Source organism: Budorcas taxicolor, chromosome 10 (genome assembly GCF_023091745.1).
Source record: "Budorcas taxicolor isolate Tak-1 chromosome 10, Takin1.1, whole genome shotgun sequence".
Classification (NCBI taxonomy): domain Eukaryota; kingdom Metazoa; phylum Chordata; class Mammalia; order Artiodactyla; family Bovidae; genus Budorcas; species Budorcas taxicolor.
This window is the reverse complement of record NC_068919.1, coordinates 52,077,906-52,097,040: the sequence shown is the minus strand read 5'-3', so window position 1 is coordinate 52,097,040 and position 19,135 is coordinate 52,077,906. Positions and strand designations below refer to the sequence as shown.

At 33.7% G+C, this 19,135-nt stretch overlaps 1 protein-coding gene across 1 annotated transcript in view; it reads right to left on the bottom strand.

Annotated features, from left to right (window-relative positions):
- Positions 1-10,769: 10,769 nt before the first annotated feature.
- The window catches only part of ZNF280D (zinc finger protein 280D), a 104,644-nt gene continuing 96,278 nt past the window's right edge, over positions 10,770-19,135 (bottom strand). The window contains exons 19-20 of the mRNA XM_052646891.1: positions 13,894-13,949; positions 10,770-11,394 (exon numbers count right to left, since the gene is read on the bottom strand). Coding sequence (XP_052502851.1) covers positions 10,770-11,394; positions 13,894-13,949 — 681 coding nt within the window. The remainder of the gene's footprint in view (positions 11,395-13,893; positions 13,950-19,135) is intronic.

The window sequence follows — 19,135 nt, the reverse complement described above, 5'->3', positions numbered from 1 at the left end:
TGATTAGAAGAAGTTCATCAGACAAAAAGGAAATGATACCTGAAGGAAACTTGGCATGTCATTAATAATAGATGAGCAAAAGAAATGAGTAAATTTCTTAGTGAACAGAATACACTATTCTCTCTTGAAATCTTTAAAATGCATTTGATGTTTAAAAATAAAAATCATAACACTAGTGGAGTTTTTAACGAATGTAGATGAAGTATATAGAACAATTACAACACAACACAAGGAGGATAATGGGAAATATGGTGGTATGTTTTCTGCATTTCACCTTGAGATAAAATATTTATCCTAAGTAAAAGGCAAAAAGTTACGCAAATTATGTAGCTAGTCTGAAAGATTTTTAGCTTTTTATAAAGTTGAACATACACTTACAATGTGATCCAGCAATCTTTCTCCTAGGTATTTACCTGAGAGAAATGAAAACTTATAGTCACACAAAAATATGTATGTGAACGCTTATACCAACTCTACTTATAATCACCAAACAAGAGATAACTCATATGTTCTTCAATAGGTTAATGGATATTCAGCCATAAAAAAGAACAAACTGCTAATATAGGGAACAGCTTGTATGAATTGCATATGCATTGCATTGAGTGAAAAAAGTCAGTCTCAAAAGGTTATGTAAGGTGTATTCTATTTTGTCTCAAAAAGACAAAACTGTAGTAACAGAGACCCTGTCAGTGGTTATAATATAGCAAAAAACTGAAGAACTGGAAAAAGCAACATGTGGGTCAGAGTGAGATTTTAATTAACATTACCCAATATGCAATAAAACAAGTAGACAAAATCAGTTTGGATGTAAAAGATTTGAATCATAAAAATTAGGAAAATTGACGTAGTGTACACATATAAAACACTGTACCCAACAACTGCAGAATACATATAACTTTCAAGTACATAAGCATTAACCAAAACTAAACATTTACTCAACCATGAAGACAATCACAACACATTTCAAAGGTTAAAATTATGTAGATTATATTCTCTGATATACCACTACAATAAAGACACTACTACTGCACACCTACTAATGTGGATAAAATTAGATTCTGACTATAACAACTGTTGGTGATAATTTGGGACAACCAGAACTCTCATATAATGCTGATGAAAATACAAAACAATGTAGCCCCTTTGGAAAAAGAGTTTAGCAATTTCCTAAAGAATTAAACATACAATTTACCATGTGACCTCATCATCCCACTCCTAGTTACTTATCAAAAATAAATGAAAACATATGTCTATAAAAAGACTTAGATTACAAAGCTCAGAGCAGCTTACTAGAGCTAAAAATTGAAAGCAACCTTTACTGGTTTCCTTCACTGTATAACAGATTATTATAAATTTACTGGCTTAAAATAAGTATTTTATTTAAATTGATTTTTGATAGGCATTTCACTAACACAGTTCAAAATGCCAAAGGTATGTAAAGGTATAAAGTTAAAACTTTTCATCACAACCCAGACTCCTAGGCATCTACTTCCCCACCTTACTGCAATTCTTGATTAAAGAGCTTTGAAAGAACTATTTTGTGCATATAAGATCAAATCTATATGTGTATGTATTTACATGCATACACATGTGGGCATTTGTATGTTTGTATGAGCATATAGAATGGAATGATACAGACCAGGTTACCATAATTGGTTACTTTGTGTCTGTTGGGTAAGAGGTAAAAAACTGAGAAAGAAAATGTTACTTTTTCTTTATTAATATATATATCATTTAATTTGTTGATCTAATTCTAGTCAGAAGCTCAGGCTTTTGAGAAACAGACTACCTGTATGATTAGCTTTGGCAAATTTCTTATTCTTTCTATGCCTCAATTTCCTCATTTACAAATGGCACTAAATAGTTTCTATCTCATAAGATTTGGGGGACAATTATAGCAAATAATTAGCCTAATGTCTTGCATATAGTAAATGGTTAGTCAATGTTAGTTATATAAAATAAGCACCTTGAACTAATTTTAAGAAAACAAAAATGATTCAATAGGATCTAAGCATCCAAAGAAAGAAGCTAGAAAGAGGAAAACAAACTTAGAGAAATGTGAAAGGGACATTTTAGGTCAAGAGTATTATAAATTCACACTTTAAACTCCTCTCCTGCTGTCTATATATGTGAATTATAGATTCACTTAACAGTAAGAAAAAGACTGACTCATGTTCAAATACAAAATAAACATTTCTTTGGGTTATAAAGAGAAGGCAACAAAGTAGAAAGATGTAGCTAAATCTACAGTCCTGGAGATTCCTAGATCCAGGAAGCAGCCAGAAGCCACTGGGAGTGTTTATTCCTTCAGTGTGAGAAAAATCACTTCAAATGTGGCATGGAACCATGGTATAGTTGGGCTCTGTGAAAATATCTGCTGATCACTATCTGACATTACTTCTTTTATAAACCTGTGTAACTTTATTATTGATATGATAAGCAGAGAAAACTGCATAGAGATCTTAGCAAAGCTGCATGCTGCCTTTGATACAGGGTAAACTGCAGGACCAAACCATTTTGGAGCAAACCACATTGGCCATGGAGGTCTAGCTGGACTTGTGCCCTGGATGAGTAGAGGAAGGCAACAACAAAACTGCCAAATAGGTGAGCACAAAAGAGGAGAAGAGGAGAAAACTCCCACTGAATATTAACCTGCAGGTTCCAACCATCTGATGAAATTAAGATTAAGAAAAAGTATTTGGAAAGAATAGCACCCTTTGGTAAATAATCATACACTGGGAAATACCAATAAATGTGTTTGGTAGTTACTTGAATAATGTTACATTTGGATCTCCTCTTAAGAATAGTAACACCACACAAAATAACAAGTCAAAATTGGTAATTTATGGAACTATTTTGCTTCCCCAACATGTTATTTTTGGAATAACATTGATGAGATTTGCATAAAGTATAAAAACCTAGGCATATAAACCTACTGATTTTTATTTTACTTGAAAGAATGAATTACCATTAGCAGCAGACAGGGGTATGAATACACATTTATACCATGGCAAAAGCTATAGTAAGTACGACTGAGTGATCAGATTGTCACTACTTCTCTTCCATGGCTTTTTCTTGCTCCTGGAAATGCTGATTTTACTCTTGGACTCCACCTGTCAGCATTCCCTCATCTTACTTTTGAGCTTGATGTCAGAGAATTCCTGCAAACCAGTAATGGCTCTAAATTCATTCAGTTCAGTTCAGTCACTCAGTCATGTCTGACTCTTTGCGACCTGATGAACCGTAGCATGCCAGGCCTCCCTGTCCATCACCAACACCCGGAGTCTACCCAAACCCATGTCAATTGAGTTGGTGATGCCATCCAATCATCTCATCCTCTGTCGTCCCCTTGTCCTCCTTCCCTCAATCTTTCCCAGCATCAGGGTCTTTTCAAATGAGTCAGCTCTTTGCATCAGGTGGCCAAAGTATTGGAGTTTCAGCTTCAACATCAGTCCTTCTAATGAACATCTAGGACCGATCTCCTTTAGGATGGACAGGTTGGATCTCCTTGCAGTCCAAGGGACTCTCAAGAGTCTTCTCCAACACCATGGTTCAAAAGCATCAATTCTTCAGTGCTCAGCTTTCTTTATAGTCCAGCTCTCACATCCATACATGACTATTGGAAAAACCACAGCCTTGACTAGATGGACTTTTGCTGACAAAGTAATGTCTCTGCTTTTTAATATGCTGTCTAAGTTGGTCATAACTTTTCTTCCAAGGAGTAAGCATCTTTTAATTTCATGGCTGCAGTCACCATCTGCAGTGATTTTGGAGCCTCCCAAAATAAAGTCTGACACTGTTTCCACTGTTTCCCCATCTATTTCCCATGAAGTGATGGGACTGGATGCCCATCACTTAGTTTTCAGAATGTTGAGCTTTAAGCCAACTTTTTCACTCTCCTCTTTCACTTTCACCAAGAGGCTCTCAAGTTCTTCTTCAGTTTCTGTCATAAGGGTGGTGTCATCTGCATATCTGAGGTTATTGATATTTCTCCTGGCAATCTTGATTCCAGCTTGTGCTTCCTCCAGCCCAGCATTTCTCATGATGTACTCTAATTTCATTACTAAGCTTTAATTCTCATAGGAGAGTTACAATATTTTTTTCGTTTCAATTTATTGACGGGTTTTTCTCGAAATTCAGAAAAAATATGATTCCCAAGAAATGCTGTGAAGGAATTTCCACATAGAAACACTTTGGGGCCTCTCCTTAATTGACTGGAGTGAGTTGCCATTTCATTCTATATGGAAGCCCCAAATCATTGGTATGATGACCAGATTGTTAATATAAGTTTTCTTGCTTAGGCCTTCCTTCTCCCTTTACTGGTTGGAGGTGAGAAGCTTGGCCTGTTCCAATCCTGCAAGTATCTAAATTTATGGACTTTTTCTACACTCTTTTGTTCCCACTTTCAATCCTACCATTTCTTGTCTGAGTTCTCTTCTTTCTCAATTACATTGTTAAATGAAGCCAATATAGTAACCAAACATGCTATTAACACTCTGTTATGCAAACTCCTCCAAAAAAGATACAACTTCATCAAGTATACTATTCGTCTTCGAAGTATTACAAATTTACCAAATCTTTCACTATTACTGAATGTGGATCACCTCAGGTAGCCTTGCCATCTGTCATCTAAGCCAATGCAATGCACTGGTGTAATGTAGTTTAGTGGTGTTTCTCCTAATGGCCACAATGTACTTTCAGGATGAATTCCTGTATCAGTAGGGAGAGACTTAATTATGCTGCAGAACAAAAATTCTCTAACTGCAATAGCTTAAAACAAAAATGCCTATTACTTCTTCATGCTGTATGTCCATTTAAATAAATGGGGAGGCTCTTTTCATAGTCCTTCAGGAACCAAGCCTGATATAGCAATCATTATCACAACAGTAAAAAGTTTACCATGTTTGAAGGAAAAAAGGATTCTAAAGAGTCTCAAATTAACAACCAAATGCTCGAACCCAGAAGTCACTTTCACTCACAACTCACTGGCCAGGAACTAGTCAAATGGCCACACATTAGAAATATTTGGTGAGCAGCAGGAATAAAAGTCCACAGTAGGCTAAAAATAAGCTGAATAGTCAAAGGAAAAAAATCTAAATGAATAAACTCTTACAAATAATGTGCTGGACCAAGAAGCTTTCCATAAGTATTATGGTAAGATAATTAAAATAAGTATGGGGCTCTTATTTTTCAATTTAAAACTAAATACTCTCGAATCTAATAAATTATACACTTAGAATTTTAGTAAAGGTAAATAAAATATGGACCAAAATTTAGGAAATAAGAATGTCACTGCAGTGTCTACAATAATGAAAACGAATGGTTATAAAATTATGACATAGCCATACAAAGGCATAGGGCAGAGGTTGGCAAACTTTTTATTTAAGTGTCAGATTGTAAATCCTTGAGTTTTTTGGATCACATGGTCTCTGACAGTACAACTGTGCTGCTTTAGTGCAAAAGCTACAACAGATAATATATAAACAAATGACATAACTGTTTTCTAATTGCATTTTGTTTGTAAAAATAGGTGGCCAACTGTGGGTCATAGTTTGCTAGCCTCTAATATACAGCAATTAAAATCAAGATTTTAAGGCAATGACTAAATGCTTAAAATGTTTTGAAAGTTAAAAACTACAGTTTATAGTTACACCAAATTCTCCACAAAGGGCAGGTTTTACTTTAATGTTTAGGAGGGAAAAGTCTTTTAAAAAGAGGTTGGTTGCATAGCTAGATCACTTCTGTGATCAGCAGTTACTCAGGCCATTAACATCTGCAGCTACAGCTTCATTTATATCTTGATCCAAAAATCTTCATAATGACGACTCACTGTGTCATCAAAGAAGACTAAATTATGCATCGTATATTCTTTTAAATAACAAGTGATTTTATAATACCTTTTACAAGCAATTAAAAGTTATCCTTAGCTAACTGTAAAAGTAATTCACCCAGGATACCTCATCCCTCGATGATATTACAGATGCTACTTCAGATGTGCTCAATTTCTTAAAGATGATCCAAGTGAAGTACCTTTGAATTTATAGATTTTGAGTTGAAAATTAAACATTACCATGACTTTAAAAAAATCTATTTCACTTCATTTTTGTGTACATGGATTAGCAGATATGCCTCATTAGTAAGCAATATTTTTAAGACAGTCATTTCTCTTTTAATGCTTAGACACAATAAACTGTTTCATTTCCTAGCTGAAAAAACAAGTCTTAGTGTTATAGTAATCTAGTAAAAATAAAACACTTGCAATTCTTTTCAGTGCCTAGAGTGTTAGTCATTCAGTCGTGTCCAACTCTTTGCGACTTCATTGACTGTGGTCCACCAGGCACCTCTGTCCATGGGATTCTCCAGGCAAGAATACTGGAGTGGGTTACCATTCCCTTCTCCAGGGCTTGAACCAGGGATTGAACCCAGGTTTCCCGCATTGCAGGCAGATTCTTTACCATCTGAGCCACCAAGGAAGCCCTTTTAGTGCCTGCTGCTGCTGCTGCTGCTGCTGAGTCGCTTCAATCGTGTCCAACTCCGTGCGACCCCAGAGACAGCAGCCCACCAGGCTCCCCCATCCCTGGGATTCTCCAGGCAAGAACACTGGAGTGGGTTGCCATTTCCTTCTCCATATACATACAAAAGTCCTATTTCACTGAAGCCACGGCAAGTGAGTGATCCTAGAGTAAAAAGTTTGATGAAACAAAAATGATCGTGTCAACCATGAAGCAACAATATGACATTACAGAAGGCTTTAAAAGTGCAATGATGTCAAAACATTTATAATTATTAAATAAAGTATATCTTTAAATCACATGCTGTCTTTCCTGTCAATAGAATAGTCACTAACCCTTCCTCTTAAGGTAAAATTCCTCAATCCCTATTAATAAAACAGATCAGTAGGTCTTCTTCTTTGGGTTAAGGGGGCCTCCATTCCATATACATATAATCACTGTAGGAATAATAAGACTGTAATTAGTACCATCAATGGGAGGGTTATTTGCAAACACATCTATTTTTAAAAAGGGCATTCAATATAAAAGCTAGGAACTATAGATGTGGTGTGTTCAAATCTTGGCTTGTAACCTTAGGCAAATAATTGCCCAGATTTTTGGTTTCCTCATCTTTTTACTTATAGCTAAAACAGTATGATTTGTATTTTGTCAACTCCTTTTAAAAATGTTGAGAAGAGTTCTTTAAAGATTTATAGGGTGAAAAATTTTATGATTTCCTCCCTAAAACATTAGAGATGCAAAGGGGAAGAAATAACAAAAATATGGCATTCAGATTTTCAATGAAAATTAACTGTTGCATCTGCAAAATGAATGCTTCTTAACATTACTGAACTGCACATGGAATCAATCATAATTCTATTGTTAGGTAACAGGGGACTGTAAAATAGTAAGACACTTTGGTAGTTAGTTCTTAGGTAAAGGGTCACTAGAGTGCCTTTCTGGCTTTCATAGTCAATCATGAAAGTCTAAGTGCTTGTTGTGTATTGCTTTGTTATTATTTAAATCCACTTGTTTATGACTTAAGTGAAGTTGTTTTGATCTAAGGGTGAATTTGTTTACACTAAGGAAGGTATGCAGGGATGATGTCATTGACATGAGCTGTTGTAGGTAAGTATTCAGTAGCTCACTCACTAGGAGTGCCTCTGGGGGTACTAATCAATACAAATATATGGAAGAGCAACTATCAAGTGATGGACATTTAAACGTCAACCATCAAGAATCTGTGAGGACTTACAGAGAGTGTTTAGCCTGTGCATGGCTACTCTTTGCTGAAAACAGCTCTCTGAAGATCTTGAGACACTTGTTCCTGCTGTGGTCAGGCCACTCTTGGTCTTCAGCAGTGTTAAACTGTGCAGCAGTCTCAGGAAGAGAAGGGACATCTGTTCCTGCCTTGACAAGGCTCCTCCTGGTAGGCAGTGGTACAAGTCATGCAATGGCCCCTGCAGTTATAACATCTGAGGCAGCAAAGCTTGCCTACCAACACGGGTGCTGTCATCCCCGAACTATGTGCCCCAGGAGCAAGGGACCTAAGCTGTCAGCTGATATGCAGCTTTTAGTTGGAAGGACTGACTCTTCAGACAACCAATTCAGAGACAGGTATACCTCAACTAGATTTGGACTTTACTTCTTTCATCTCTTCTTTGCCTGGAACAATAGTGTAATCAACCATTGTTGGTTTGAAGCATGTTATTTCTTTATTAGCTTATTAACAGACATTATTCTATATGGTATTGGCTTGTGAAATATTATTATTATAAACTATAATTCTCACAGTGAACTAGTGTTAAATAAATTACTGGCAAAGAAAATTTCAGTCCCTGAGCACCATTTTCCCAGACAAAATAGCACTCTAAAGCATGTAAATGCAAACTACAGTCCACTGGTCAACCCCAACCAACATTCTGTTTTTGTAAACAAAGTTTTGCTGGAACACAAACTGGCCATCATTTACATACTGTCTACAGGTACTCTTAAGCTACAAGGAAGAGTTGGATAATTGTGATGACATGGTCAACAATTATTCACTATCTGACTCTACACAGAAGTCTACTGACCACTGTGCTAAAGCACTGCTTCTCAAAGGTTTCGTTTGCATATCTGAATTGTTTGTTCCCAATGAGAAATGAGGAGATTATGCGAAAACATAAACCAGTTATGTTACCAAGTACAATATTTATTTCAACTACTTTTTTTTTTTTTTTTCATTGCTAGATTTTCTCAGTGAAGGATTTATAGTCTGGTACAGGTTCTTTTTCTCATAGTGGATAGGTATGAACAATTCATTGATCAGGTACTTTAAATACCACTAGTATAAGCAGAAGTGGTATCTAATCAGGAGGAGGAACTACTCAGAGTTCACAAGGAATTACCATATCATTTAGAGACCTACTTTGGCACAGTGCTCCAGGTTTTTGCAGCATTAGGCGACAGGCTTGGCAATTATTTGAATCAGATTCAGAAAATGGTCCTTACATAGACTTTCTCATCTTCTTGCTCTTCTAAGGATTATGTTACTCCAAAAATCTTCTCTGCTATAGATTTATGTTTCAACAAGGTGAAGGATGACAGTTAATAAGTCTTTCTTTCCCCACCTTTTCTTATGAGCAGGAAATATAAAAATATTTACCCCCATCCCACAAATATTCAAGAAAATAAGTCAATAATTTATTTTGCCCATTTAGCCTCTTTAATTTACTGAGGAGATAGAAAACTGTATTAAATTATAATTCTCTTGAAGTAGAAGAATTTGTAAAGTAAATCTATTTTCTCTAAATATTAGCAGTTTCCCCTCTGTACTTTAAGTGTCAATTTAAAATAAATCATGCATCAATTAAAGAATATAGAATGGAATCTACTGGTAGCTTTAACATGAAATTTCCTTGAACAACGTACAATTTCTAGAGGCGCCAAAGGTTATCTGACTCAAACAGCTTTCTGAAAAATAAAATTATTCAGGGACAGATTTTTATTGCAAATATTTACTCAAAAAACTACTATATACAGCAGAATTTTAATACCCATTTAAAACATTTAACAGTGAAACAAAATTTAAGAATTCAAAGCACATTTTAAGAAGTAAAAATGTAGCATTTTAAATAAAAGTTTATTAGTACTTCAAAGCAAACTACTCTTATTCATATTATTCATTTCTGTATCTATTATTTTCTATATGATTTAAAAAACTGAAAAAAATCAATTTAGCAGCCATCTTAAGGATAAATTAGGCTAAATATCCCAAACCAATTTTTTACATCCTGCTTTAGGTCCCATTTGAAGTTTCTATTTTACAGTTACAGAAAAAGTCACTTAAACATGGCTGAATTCATGCCAGTTTACTGCTTTACAAATATCTACATTAATCTGTACTTTGGTTTGGTTTCCAGACCATGTTTATGGTTCTATTTCTAAAGAAGATCATTAAAACAATATAAGCATAATAGCTGTAGGATTTTCAACAATGGATTTCTATTTTATACAACTAGTTCATCAAGGGATTTCTCCACAGCATACACACTGACAAAAAGCACAAATATAAATTTTTATTTTAATAATTTCACTTTCACTGAAAGTTTAATTAAGGTAAGCTTACAGCCTGGCAGGCTAACACTTGTATGGAGGTACACAGATTCAAATATTCTGTTCACATGCTTCTGGCAGTCTGGAATGTTATATTATACTCAAAATTAAGTTTATGTTCATCCAAATTCTCATTAGATCAACTAATTTAGCATTCTAAACATGCTCCATTTACCAGAATCATATTCAAAATGAAGCTCTCATTAACAACGCCAATCAGCTATTATTTTAAATCAATTATTCCCAAAAGGCATGTGGTTTCCAAATCTCTTCCTTTAAGTTAATTGAAAAGGATGTACAGGTAATAAGGACTTTTAGCTTAGGACTGATGGAAATTTCAAAAGCTTCATTAACATAACTAATATTCTAATAATCAAATCATACTGATCACCAAGTTCCATGTCTTTGAAAACTATGAAATGAGACTTTTTCATTGCAAACTTAACTTTCATTAAATCTTACTCATGTTTTAAAAACTTCTTGGAAATTTATACCTAGTCATGCTATTAATGATGGATTGATTTAATAACCTAGGCTCGACATACAGGTAAAATATATGAATGACCTCCCTTATATTTTTCTATGTCTGCACTCTGCAACAACAGCACTGAGCTCACCTGATAGCACTGTTCCAAATGGTCTTACTGTTGGTACATTAAAACTTAGAATGCCTAGTTAATTTCAACTTCTTTCTTTTTCATCTACCAGGTCTCCTGTTGTCTCTGTTGTGCTAAGGCTATTTTCTCCAAGAATGTTATCTGTTTGATCAGACACTACAGCATCAGTCTTGGCTGAAGGATCACCACTACCCTTCTGAAGAATCTCTGTGGCTTCAAACTCAAGCACTTCTGATGGAGTCAAAGGTTCCAAATGAATACTGCCTTGCTCACTAACATCAGAACTAACAGATTCATGTTCATCTCTTTTTCTCAAAAACTGATCAATACTAACATCACCAGATGTTAACCTCAAATCTTTGATATTCTTGGAAGAAAATCTAGCTCCACCAGCATTGCGATCCTCAATCTGATCACATGCAATGAGGTTTTCTGAACTTTGGCACATCTTCAACTCTGTTTCCTGACATATGTTCTCTACTTGTTTTTCCTTTTCCACTTTATCTGCATCAATAGCTGAATCATAACCGAAGATATTCTTTGAGCCAGTTTCCTGATCTTCAAGACAGTTATCATTTTTTTTATCTGAAACGGATACGTCTTCTTCACTTTTTGTTGTTGATGAGCCTTCAAATAAATGCACATCACATCCAGTTTTTATTTCCTCTGAAGAAGCTTCATCTTGTTTACTGAAAAAATAAAGCTACTTATTATCTATTTATTTATAATACAATGTATTTGAATACTGACTTTCAAAGTAAAGACATTTTCTGAAAAATAAAAAAAGGCGCACTTGCCCACCAAAAAAATAAAAAAATTCAAAGTCCCCAGTCCTTGCCATGATGTTACAATTTAGGAAGTGGCCATTTTCTTAGGCAGCAGAGTGAACTCCACAGTCACATATTTAAAGGAATCCTGGGGAGTTAATTCACTAGTTTTGATCCTAGTTATCATTACTTTACCTGTTCATACTCACTTGATTTTAGTTAAAATATGAGTGTGCTTATTAACTCATAAGAGTACTTTAAATAAGGAATGATTGCATGTGGGAAAAATCCTATTTTCTTTTTCTTTGATTTACATGTCCTCGTACAGTTAGCATGTTTTTCCTAAGCAAAATCAAGTAAGCATTCACAAAGATTTTACTAATTTTGCAACAGCCTAACTTAGAAAAACATGAACACATGTCTAAGAAATATATAAGTATAAAACATGAATACCTATAGGTTTATGTGTATACATGTCTGTGTATGTATACAGACATACATAAGTAAGTAAGATGTGTTACGCTGATGTGTTAACAGAAACTATTCAGTGAATATAATTTCCTATGCTATATAGTAGAACTCTGTTGTTTATCTATTTTATATATAATAACATATATACGTTAATCCCAAACTCCTAATTTATCCTTCCTCCACCCTCTTTCCCCTTTGGTAACCATAGTTTGTTTTCAATGTCTGCAAGCCTAGAAACAGATTTCCAAGATGGTCTCAGGTCCCTTATATAGATGTAACAATGCTTATTTTACCAAAAAGAAATTTAATGATTACATTTATCTTATTTCTTACATTAATCCACCTGGAATTTAGGCTTTTTTGTAATGAAGTACCCATCTATCAAAGCAATGTTATCACAAAGTCATTTATTATTTACTAAATTATATTTGTAAGGCTGTTTCTCTGCTATTTATTTTGTTCTGATGTGTCTTTAGACTATTACAAGCCAATACCATCCAGTTTTAACAACTATAAATTAACATTGCACTTCATTATCTAATAGGTTAAATCACCTATATTCTACTACTCTTCTCCCTAAATTAGTAGTTTGAAGAAGTAAAAGATATTCGTACATGGATGCTCATTAAAACAATGTTTAAAATAGTGAATACAGAAACAACATAATATCTAACACAGCTATGACTTTTTAAATTATGGTATTAATAAATAGAAAAATATGAATCCTACTTGAAACACACAATTTCCAAATCAAATCCAATTTGGATTTTCAACTAAGTGCTCATTAACCATAATTTGGAAAAAATGACCTATCATGTAAGTTATTAATAAATTATTTTGTATCTCAGTAAATTTTTTCTTTAAAATCTTCTAAATTGTACATTTCTCATTGTTATTTTTGTGAATTAACTATTTTATGCATTAGATTTTGTAATGACATGTTATGGGTATATAACAATGGTTCTGCTGCCTTAATTAATACTTTGATTAATTTCAGTCATACTTTGCTCATTTTCTTGGGTCTTACAGGTCAATTACATCATCTCAAAAAGTTATAATAGTTCCCTCATTTAAATTTGTAAAATTCTTATTTTTGTTCAGATCTTACTGAACTAATTATAATTTACAGAAAATGTTAAATAATATAGATGTATCTAGTCTTTTTCCCAAGTCCTTAGTTGAATTCTGTTAACTTTTTTCATCCAGAATTCTAGGAAAAATGCTAGATAAAGAAAGGGCTAGATAATTGTCCTGGTCAAGTCTAAGAAACATCTTCAAAAGGTCTTATTCCATAATTTTCTTTATAGAGGCAATAGATTGATTAATCTCATCAAGTTAACAAGCAGACTATGGTAAAACACACAGCATAAAGACAGAAATGGGGAAAGTACTTAATTAAAAGACAAAGTCGTCTTTAACTGGAATAAAGTTCTAATTAGAATACTGGATTCTCTTTTGCTAAAAAATAGTGAAATCTCGTGTTCTAAGTGTTCTACTCAAGAATTAAATTTTAAAAAAAACATTGAATTTTGAAACTTTTATGTTGAGATCCTACCACAAAAGTAACTTATAGCTTTTAAAAAATACTTTAAAAATAAGATTTTAAAACTATTTGCAATAATTGTCACCATCTTATAACCTGCAGCGTCTTGTAACTATTTTCATTTAACAGAGGCAATTGCAATCCATTACCATTTTATTTACTTGTACTCTAAAAATATTAACAACTTATAAAATGTATTCTACATATTTAAAAGGCTTCAAAACTAAGGATCTGTAGTATATTTCTATTAAAATTTCAAACTTTGATTTTAATTGAAAGTCATTACTAAAAGGAACATCATATATAAAATTTAAATAGCCCTTTCCCAAATAACTGAAATAATATACAGCTCAAATATCATTTTATATACACAAATTTCAAGAGATTCAACTTTTCCTTATATTTACCTTTCAGAATTTGATGTTTCTGTTTCTCCTTCAGCCAAATTAGATCTTGTAATTTCCTGAAATGATTAATAACATTTTTCTTTTATATTCAAAACAAAGTTTATATTCAAATTATAAGTTTATATTCAAAACTAAGTACTACTTTTATTATATTAAACTTTCTAGATAAAAAGAACTTAAGTGTGCTGCTTAGTATTCCAAAGAAAGACAAAAAACAATTTCTTAAAGTATGTTTTAGAATAACTCTTAAAACTAAAAACAGGATTTCAAAAATTGTTTTTCAAAAAACTCATAAGAATTTCAATGTACCAAGTTTTTGAATCAAAGATATGAAACAGTTATCCAGTTATAACAATACCTGCTTTCCTTAGATTCTTCTAAGTATGAACCATAATTGTATTACTTGATTAGAAAATTAGTAAAGCACACCTTGAATTTGAGTAAGTCTCATTCGCAGTATTTTATACACACATATTAAAAACAGGTACTTAGGTAAAACATTTATGAAACTATGATTTTATATTTGGAGCCATGGTAACCCTTCCATTGTCAAACCAAGTAATATTAAATAATATACAAATGAAATATTTTGATTATTTCAAATGTTTTTTGGGGAGGAAAGAATACAATAAAATCTCAGTAAGAAAGAGGCAAGCTTAACAGTTTATAACAACTACAAATTACTGAGACTTTATGATGCATGAAGTAGTATATTAAGAACTTTACATTCACTGTCTCATTTAATCTTCATTATTAGATATTATAAACTCCATTTCCACAAATGAGAATAAAGACTGTGTGGGTTAAGCATCAATAGAAAACCCAAGGCAAAACCACAGTTAAGTGGTGAAGCCTCAAATCTAGGTCCAACTTTTAGTCGCCAAGAGTGATTGATTCAAGTCTGTGAAAGTGATCATGGTATATTAATCACATACATGTATTTCCCCGCTCTCCAAATACACTACTAAAAAGAGGGCAAGGAAATAAAACAATTTCCACTCATAAAGACCAAGAAAGCATCAAAGCATACTAACTGTCAAAGAGATTTCAACAAATTTGTAGATGGAAAGTAGCTGGAGGAATGGAAATTAACTTCACAGTGTGGAGGAAGTGATAACTAAACATTTAAACAGGGGAGTGCAAGGAAAAGAGAATAAATTTTCCCAGAGAAGTTAAGAGATATGGTATTTGGAGAAATTCAGTACAATAGTTAATACATAAAAGGTAAAAATAAAGAATGAATACTGCTGAGAAATCTAAATACTCTTTCCCCAACTCACACAACAGGTACCTATTCTTTCCTCTACTGCTTAAGCCAAAGGCCAAGTCTCTGAACTGGAGACTGTCTAGGGACTTGTTAACACCAGGAATGGCAAAGGGCAGGTATGACGTACCGAAAGAAAACAGAAAAATTTAGTAAAGGTCCATAAACTGAATAAAGTGATCCTCATTTACCTCTCTGCCTGGCTCCCAGAATGCTAGCAGCCAGAGGAACCACTCATCACTCCACCAGCCCCAGTTGGAATCTAGCAGATTCCTCTTTGAAGAAAATTATCAGCCTCAAAGACTTTGAGAGCATCCTCCCCACCAAATAATAAGTCACCTCAGCATCTGATTTTCCTATGCTGAAGTCTAAAAAACTGCCAAGCAGACTGAGCATGTCATACAGCACAGTAATCCATGAAGCAGCCTTCACAACATAATCTATGTCAGCAGTTCTCCAAGTTGGTTCACAGATACATGGGGTCTCCAAGACACTTTTAGGAGGCATGTGAGGTTAAAATTCTTGGTACTAAGCAGTAATGAGTAAAAAAGCTGACATTTTAACATAAATCAAGGCACTGACATTGAACCAGTCACTGTATTCTCCACTGGCATATACCAGCAGTAAAATTAATTTTACTAAATGTCAACCCTTGAGTACATGTCTTTTGAATAGTCTGTGTAATGAAATACCAAGCATGCATAAAGTACTGCTGCTGCACACTAAAAACACTTGGGTCTGTGATTTAGTTGCAAGATGAACTTGGCCAAATTTTTTTTCATGGAACATCATTTTTATTTTTAAAGAATGACTGTCAAACTATAAATATTTAGACCCGAGTATTCAGAAGGCATTTTCTTCAGAACTGACAAAATGAGTATGTCACATTAAAGTTAACAATCAAACAGTGTTTGTTGCCAGGAATAAAATTCAAGAAAAGTTTAAATCTTAGGATAACTTGCATCTACTTTTCATGAGATAAATGCTAATACTAATGAATGTGATTACCTGATTTGTAATATGAAACATGGCAAAACTTGGAAGATCTACATGACTTGTGAACCAATATATTCTAAATGACTAATGAACAATGTTATAAAATCACATACGGATAAAAGATCCAAACAAAGTTTGCAAGCCTGACTAGTAGATTTTAATGAACTACAGAGTACAAAATGTTCAGTGATATATCAGATTCCACACTGCAACAAAGCTTTAAGAAAATTTCCACATGTCTAATTTTGATGTCATAAAAAGAATATCACAATTATCTGAGAAGATTATTAAAGTACTGATTGAAGCTGGGTATTCTTCATATATTTCAATCAAAATATACCACAACAGACTGAATGCAGAAACACAAGAATCTAGTTTCCTTCTGCTTAACTAGACATTAAACAGACAAGCTAAAGTGTAGAACAATTTATTCTAAATAAATTTCCTTTTGTTTGCAAATAGTTATTTTTCAGGAAAATATTTATATATTTTAAGTAACAATATTTTAAAAATTTCATATTTTTATTTTCTAGCACCATAAACCAATAAATTTTAGTAGTACTAACAGGAATAGATAAATAAAATAGGAATGTACCCTGTGGCATGCTACAATGTACAATCTGTCCCTGTACAAACATAGGGTTTTTGATAATCTTTTTTACGCTTTAATTTTTAACATGAATGAACATTCAAGGTGTAGACATCCTTTACATTACACAGATTAAAATAAACGAGAATAAAGAAAGAGGCTAGGAGATATCAGAGACTTTGTAGGAAACAAAATAAACATATATGCTATATATATTCAATATTCCTGGAGGTATGATATATTATTATATCCATTAAACAATAACAAAAAAACTGAAAACTGAAGAACAAATAAAAAACTAAAGAGCAATTCAAAATAAATATATGCCAACTAAAATAAGTAATTAAGTTTAGAAAATCTTTTTTGAAAGACCAAATGAAAAGACAAAAAGATGGAAGGCAAGAAAGAAAATGCCATACAATCAGAGAAGTTGATGCAGGAAATAGCTGTCATCAATAGGAGTTTCCAAAAAAAAAAAAAAGAGAGAGAGAGAACAGAGAAGAAAATAAAAGTGAAAATTTACCGAAGAAATAAAACAAAAAATTTCCCTCAAACATAAATATCTAAGATTACAAAGCTTATCAAATTTCTACCATAATGAAAGAAAAAAGGATGATGGGTGAACATATGAAATTTTCAAAACACTTGAGATAAACATTAAAGTTGCCAAAGAACAAAATAATATAAACACCAAGTGGACCAAAAATGGCATCAGACATAATGAAAACAATACTTTCAAAAATGCATAGGAAAAATGTTTTCTATGAATTCAGCCAAACCATTAATACCATTATAATAAATACAGTTATAAATTTACACGGTGAAAAAAGATGCAACCTTTCTGTGGAAATAGTTAAAGGACATATTTCATCACAATAAGGAGTAAAACAGTAACAGAGGGACTCAGTTCAGGAAACGGGACATCCAACACAACAAAGTGGCAAAGTAAAATCTTGATCAACAAACTACGCATCAAGCTTAGAGAGTAACTAGTTTAAACTAAAGCCGACAGAAGAGATCTCCAGATCCTCCAACAATTTTTTTGAATACGTGTGAACATTCTGAAAAAATACTTCCAGATACTGAACAAACTGCAGCATTTAAAAAACAGTATTAGGTGCACAGAAGAGTAAACAAATCAGTAAAAATATAATTTTACCCCAGAAAAAAAACAAAATAAAGTATAGGGAAGAAAATTATCGTACACTTCTTAGCTCAGTACAGTGGTACCAAAAATTGTGATGTTGGGATTCCCTGGTGGCTCTGTGGTAAAGAATTAGCCTGCCAATGCAGGAGAACCCAGTTCGATTCCTGGGTCGGGAAGATCCGCTAGAGAAGGGATAGGCTACCCACCTCAGGATTCTTAGGCTTCCCTTGTAGCTCAGCTGGTAAAGAATCAGCCTGCAATGCAGGAGACCTGGGTTTGATCTCTGGGTTGGGAAGATCCCCTGGAGAAGGGAAAGGCTAGCCACTCCAGTATTCTGGCCTGGAGAATCCCATGGACTGTATAGGTCATGGACTTGCAAAGAGTCAGACACGACTGAGCAACTTTCACTCACTCAAGTGCACAAGGTCTCCAATCTCTTCACATCATCATCATCATGTCTTCTGGTTCTGGAGATTTTGTGGGGTTTTTGTTTCTTTTTCTAAAAAGTAACCAGTCTAATGGGTGTGAAATGGTACCTCACTGTAGTTTTGATTTGTATTTATCTAATAATTAGTGGCATTGCACATCTTTTTATGTGCAACCTTTTATTGGCCATTGATAAACGTTCTTTGAAAAAAACGTCTGTTCAAGTCCTTTATGCATATTTTAATTGGGTGGTTTTTGTAGTTATTGTATTTATGAATTATCTATATATTCTGGATATTAATCTCTTATCAGATATATGATTTGCAAATATTTCCTCGGATTCTATGGGTTGCCTTTTTATTCTCCAGATAGAATATTTGATGCACAAATTTTTAAAAATATAAATTTAATTGGAGGCTAATTACTTTACAATATTGTATTGGTTTTGCCATACATCAACATGAATCTGCCAGGAGTATACACGTGTTCCCCATCCTGAACCCCCCTCCCACCTCCCTCCCCATCCCATCCCTCTGGGTCATCCCAGTGCACCAGACCCAAGCATCCTGTATCATGCATCAAACCTGGACTGGCGATTTGTTTCACGTATGATATTATACGTTTCAATGCCATTCTCCCAAATCACCCCACCCTCGCCCTCTGCCACAGAGTCCAAAAGACTGTTCTATACATCTGTGTCTCTCTTGCTGTCTCACATACAGGGTTATCCTTACCATCTTTCTAAATTCCATATATATGTGTTAGTATACTGTATTGGTGTTCTTCTTTCTGGCTTACTTCTCTGTATAATAGGCTCCAG